The following is a 6,088-nucleotide window of genomic DNA, read 5'->3' as shown; positions in this document are numbered from 1 at the left end:
TGTTGACCAGGATGGTCTCGATCTCTTGACCTCGTGATCCACTCGCCTCGGCCTCCCAAAGTGCTGGGATTACAGGCTTGAGCCACCGCGCCCGGCCAAGCTGCTTATTTCTTAATTCATGCTCTGTACTGTGTCCACTCTAGGCATTCCTCCAATTGTGAACTAAGATATAATTATATATATGTGTAGGGAAATATTCTTTAGGGGCTCATACTATCAACTATTATGATTATATATAGAGGATTATATAAAGGAATTCTTTAAGCCCTAATTCTATAAACTAATATATGATTATATAAAGGATTATATAAAAGGAAATAGCTGAGTAGTAACACTATAAACTGAGATATTTTTCAAGCCCTAGCTGTGCCAGGGTTCTGCTTAGGTCTCCTTCTTCAGTGTGGAGGGTTACCCACAATGGGTATGAATGAAATAATGACTCAATTAAAAGAATATTTATTAGACCCTACAGGGTGCCTGGAAATGTAGTGTGCACAGTGTATAAAATAAGAAATTGCTTCCTTAAAGTGCCTTATGTCTGGTGATAAAAATAAGATGAATGCCAAACCAGCTAGCAAAGCCATCTCTATGTAGCTTCACTTGGATCCAGCCATCATGTAAAGTATTAGGAAACAAAGATAAGTAGTAACAGCTCATGTTTAAAAGGGCTTAGTATGTGCCAGGTCCTATGCTGACCACTTTTGATAGATTATCTCAGTGAATCTTCACAATAATTTTATGAACAGATACTATTATCCCCATTTTTTCCAATGGGTAAATTGATACTTAAAAAGTTGAAATAATTTGCCCATTGTCAAATAACTGACCATGGAATTTGAACCAGTCATGTAATTGAAAACTAAGAAATGTAATCACATAAACTACTGCTTCCCACAACTCTCAGCCTTGGGGAACTCAGGCTATGAAGGATGATGGGTGCTTAATGACCATTTGTTGTATGAACAAATGATGCTCTTTGTGGCTGCTCAAGTTTATTGTTCAGGATTCCCACCCCCCCTCCCCCCAACAAATTTTGCTCTTGTTGCCCAGGCTGTAGTGCAGTGGAGCGATCTAGTCTCACTGCAACCTTCGCCTCTGGGGTTCTAGCAACCTGCCTCAGCCTCCTGAGTAGCTGGGACTACAGGTGCATGTCACCACACCCAGCTAATTTTTGTATTTCTAGTAGAGTTGGGGTTTCACCCATGTGGCCAGGCTGGTCTCAAACTCCTGACTTCAGGTGATCTGCCTGCCTAGGCCTCCCAAAGTGCTGGGATTACAGTCGGGAGCCATCAAGTCCAGCCTAGATTGTTTAGCTGTAAGTTCCTAGGATACAAATACAAAACAGACTAGAGCAGATAATTTATTTGCTTTTTATTTTTTTCAAAACAGAAGCACAAAGCATGATTTTCCAAGTGTGGTGATGTTAACATATAATTTAGAGTGACATCTGATGGTTGCCTGTTAGACGATAATTGTTGAAGAAACAATTTAAAAGCCTATAATAAATAAGACTACTAGATATAAAAAGATGAGAACGATGAATTAAAGTAGTAAAAAATTTAAAAAACATATTTTAAATCCCCACTAAAGTTTTTTAAAAACGCTAGTTGCAGATTTTTCAATCCACTGTACTTTAAAAAGAAACAAGAGATTCTTTAAGAAAATGAGTAGTTTTTTTTTTTTTTTTTTTTTGAGACGGAGTTTAGCTCTTGTTACCCAGGCTGGAGTGCAATGTCACGATCTCGGCTCACCGCAACCTCCGTCTCCTGGGTTCAGGCAATTCTCCTGCCTCAGCTGGTACTACAGGCACGCGCCACCATGCCCAGCTAATTTTTTATACTTTTAGTAGAGACGGGATTTCACCATGTTGACCAGGATGGTCTCGATCTCTTGACCTCGTGATCCACCCGCCTCGGCCTCCCAAAGTGCTGGGATTACAGGCGTGAGCCACCGCGCCCGGCTGAAAATGAGTAGTTTTAACCAAAATTGTAATACTTAATTGATGACAGGAAATATTAATTGAGTTATACTGGTTTGAAGAAGATTCTGGCTTACAGGGGAAGACGACTCAAAGGTTAAAGGAAAAATTTATTCATAAAGCAAAACCTTTAACGTCTCTCTAAAACTTTGAGGGTAGAGTGGGTATCGGCCGAGATGGTAAAATGTCCAGTGGGCAGGAAATATTTCCCCGGATCTCGCTTGCCGAGGACGAAAAGCCAGCGAACGCGACCCAAGCGGCCTGCTAGATCGCACGCTCGGTCTCAGATTGGTCGAGTCTGTTAGGTCTGCGGAAAAAGCGGAAGCGCGCTTTTCAAAGTCGTCCCACTGTCTATGAACCCAGGACACTTCCGGCGTGGCCATGGCGGCTAACGCTACTACCAACCCGTCGCAGCTGCTGCCGTTAGGTAATCGCCCTCCTTTTGGGAGGAGGCAGAGGGAGCTGAAGCTCAGGATTGGGAGCGAGGGACTGTTCCGAGGCAGGCCCTGGCGGAGAGTGGGGAAGTGTATGGGACCGAATGCGGTTGGACTCACCGCTGCAGGTCCCCGCGGCAGCAGGCCGCCCCGCTCTTTAACGTGGTCTGGCTTCTCAAGCTAGACCGTCACTGGAAAAGGTCCACATTTAATGAACGCGTCGTCGGCCTCCTTTGTTGTGACCCGCCTCTGCAGTGTTATGGATAGTAGGCCCACTTCTCAACCTGGCGTTTATGATCCCTGGTTTAGATAGACTACGTTATGTATCTGATTGGTTAATGACACTAGCATCCTGGTCCGGAATGAGCCTTAAATGAGGAATCTGCAAACTGCCTCTGTTTGTTATTCATTCATTCAACAAATAGTTACTGAGCATCTATACACTAGATGCCGTGCCTAGGCATTTTTCAGCGATAAACTTAAACCATAGCCATTGCCTTCAGATAGCACACAAGCGAGTGCAGGAGGGAATACTGGACAAATAGACATCATGCTACATAATGCTAGGCTGGCTAAAGAGATGTTCAAGCTGGTGTCAGAGCAGAGGATAGTCAGAGTTAGGGGAGGGAAGCAGTGACAGGAAAGAATTTCCAGTGAATATAATTATGCCTATCTTCTCTTACATTTTGTAGCTGGTGAAGAGTGATTGAGTTAGTGGACATGGCCATGATTGAAAAGTTTTCATTCCTTCATGCCACAGACTCTTGAAATGCTCATTATGTGCCAGACGCTGTGCTTGAACTGAGATTTGTATTATAAGACCTGAAGTTATTGAATGAATATTTTTCCTGGTTTTTCTTTCACTATATGCAAGTAAGAGTGCCAGTAGGCTCTCAAATATTTGTTGAAATAATGAATGGTAAAATAATATTTTTTCCTTTCTCAGAGCTTGTGGACAAATGTATTGGATCAAGAATTCACATTGTTATGAAGAGTGATAAGGAAATTGTTGGTACTCTTCTAGGATTTGATGACTTTGTCAGTATCCTTTTAAAAGGTTGTGGTGGTATACATAGGTTTTTCTTAAGTATTTAATAACATAAGAACTATAGACAATCAGTGTATTTGTGATTATTATAATATAAATCAGTTCATTCTCAGGAAACTTATGATAATGTTTTTAGGGATATGTATTGGAAGAAGGTAACGTTCCTATCCACAACAAGCATTCTGAATTTGAGCCATTGTGTTAAACATTATAATTAAAACTGAACAGGCGAGCCCAGTGGCTCATGCCTGGCATCCCAGTGCTTTGGGAGGTCGAGGTGGGTGGATCGCTTGAGCCCAGGAGTTTGAGACCAGCCTGGGCAACATGATGAAACCCTGTCTCCACAAAAATTACAAAAATTAGACGTGCACCTCTGGGCTCAGTTACTCTGGGATGCTGAGGCTGGAGGATTCTTTGAGCCCAAGAGATTGAGGCTACAGTGAGGGGTGATTGTGCCACTGCACTCCAGCCTGGATGACAAGAGTTAGAACTTGTCTAAAAAAAAAAACAAACCACCAAAACAGAAACAAAGCTGAACAAAGGCAGAAGCTAGAGTAAATTCTGTATTTTCTTAACACCAAATTTCAGATATGGTACTGGAAGATGTCACTGAGTTGTGAGTAATGTTAAAACTTAAAAAATTGGGGGGAAAGACAGAATTCTCTTCTTAATTAAAGACAGTTTTACTACTATTAAGTAAAATTGTGAGAAAAAATTACTTGTTGGAATAACCTTAAAGATAGACATTTTATCTCTTTATTTGTAAAATTGAATCAGAGCATTATTACCTTAGTCATTACTAAACTCCTAGAAAATTAGTGGAGACAAAGTTTTAAGGTAGAAGTTAACAAAAAGCCGGGAATCTTAGGGTTCAAGTCAAATCAAGGAACTGATAGAGCATTTAGGCTGAACATGGTAGCTCACTGCTGTAATCCCAGCACTTTGGAAGGCCAAAGCAGGAAGATTGAGCCTGGGAGTTTGAGACCAGCTTGGCCAACAAAAGGAGACCCCTGTCTCTATAAAAAAATTTAAAAATTTGTTGGCTATGGTGAGGGGCAGCTGTAGTTCTAGCTGATCTGAAGCCTGAGGATCTCATGAGCCTAGCAGTTCTAGGCTGCAGTGAGCTATAATTGTATGTACCACTGTACTGAGCCTGGCCAACAGAATAAGACCCTGTCTCTTAAAAAAACAAAACAAACCCAAAAGACATTTCATTTCATATCTGATTTCCTTGGCAAGCTTTCACTTCTTTTCATGAAGATCTGCCTGATACCTGTGGGTATTAGGTCAGTGAGTTCATTCTGTTGCTTTTGATGAAGGTTACGTTACCTAGTGGATAACCTTTGTATCTGAAAATTGTTGATGTAATTGCCTTCACAGTAGTTTGGTTACAAGAATAACCTTTTGAGGGAGGGAAAGTATTTATAAAATGTTGGCTTTGATTGTCACTGTTTATCCTGACTGTATTTTATCTATTCGTTTAGTGAAATTACACCAGAAGGAAGAAGGATTACTAAATTAGATCAGATTTTGCTAAATGGAAATAATATAACAATGGTAAGACACATTGAAACTGTTTTATTTAGATGGGAGCCCATTTTTGTGGGGCAGTGATTAAGAACTAACCTTAATGCGGCTTCCTTGACTAAATGATCATGGCCGAGTGGTGTTTAAGATGGGAAAGGGGTTCTCTGTGGTCAGGGCCCTACAGCTGAGCTATTGAGGCCTAAAGTTAGTTTGCTTGGAACTTTTAATCATTTATTTTGTCAGAAATTGCTTTGCGATAGTAAGTATTAATTGATGATGTTGGGAATTGTAAATAGATATTGACAGTCTCGAGAAAATGGAAATGTGAAGTGGGGAGAGGTAAAGGTAGCTTTATGAAGAGCAAGGGGTTTTTAGATGACATGGTGGTAGTGTTATTAATAAACTGTCTTTCCTCTTTATGCAGCTGGTTCCTGGAGGAGAAGGACCTGAAGTATGAATGAGTTTCCTTGGCTTACACTAGATTCTGTTTTGTCTTATAATGACAAGAAAATGGAATTNGCTGGTTCCTGGAGGAGAAGGACCTGAAGTATGAATGAGTTTCCTTGGCTTACACTAGATTCTGTTTTGTCTTATAATGACAAGAAAATGGAATTTTTTTTTTTGCCTTCTGTTTAAATCCTATAAAGCTAAGTTTCCCGTTAAAGGGAAGTGCTTTGAAGATGTGTACTCATTTTTGTAAGTTAATCATGATTATCCTGGAAAAAGAAGAGTTTCTTCTTTGAAGACGAAAATAAAAGTGTTTTTGGTTAACTGTCATTTTATTTATTGTCCTGCAGTAGCCAGTGGAACAACGATTGTAGTTATTTTGCCACTTACTTTTCTGTCATTATATGCCTATTTGCTTTCTCATTTACATTACCGTTTGATTGTCACACAAAAGTTGTTCCAAACAAAATGATGAACTTTGATTTGAACAGTTGCATTTAAACAACTGGAAACAATGACTTAGAAAATTCAATTGAAGGCCGGGCGCGGTGGCTCAAGCCTGTAATCCCAGCACTTTGGGAGGCTGAGGCGGGTGGATCACAAGGTCAAGAGATCGAGACCATCCTGGTCAACATGGTGAAACCCTGTCTCTAC

The 6,088-nt window shown here is 40.5% G+C and overlaps 1 protein-coding gene across 1 annotated transcript; it reads left to right on the top strand.

Annotated features, from left to right (window-relative positions):
• Window positions 1–2,297: 2,297 nt before the first annotated feature.
• Window positions 2,298–5,764, top strand: LSM5 (LSM5 homolog, U6 small nuclear RNA and mRNA degradation associated). The gene is made up of 6 exons (XM_017527135.2): window positions 2,298–2,405; window positions 3,359–3,454; window positions 4,049–4,076; window positions 4,945–5,017; window positions 5,412–5,505; window positions 5,605–5,764. The coding sequence occupies exons 1-5, from the start codon at window positions 2,360–2,362 to the stop codon at window positions 5,442–5,444; spliced, it is 276 nt and encodes a 91-aa protein (XP_017382624.1). The 5' UTR covers window positions 2,298–2,359; the 3' UTR covers window positions 5,445–5,505; window positions 5,605–5,764.
• Window positions 5,765–6,088: the final 324 nt, after the last annotated feature.

Source organism: Cebus imitator, unplaced genomic scaffold (assembly GCF_001604975.1).
Source record: "Cebus imitator isolate Cc_AM_T3 unplaced genomic scaffold, Cebus_imitator-1.0 Scaffold45, whole genome shotgun sequence".
NCBI lineage: Eukaryota > Metazoa > Chordata > Mammalia > Primates > Cebidae > Cebus > Cebus imitator.
Note: the sequence above shows the minus strand (reverse complement) of the source record. Positions and strands in the feature narration are given on the sequence as shown.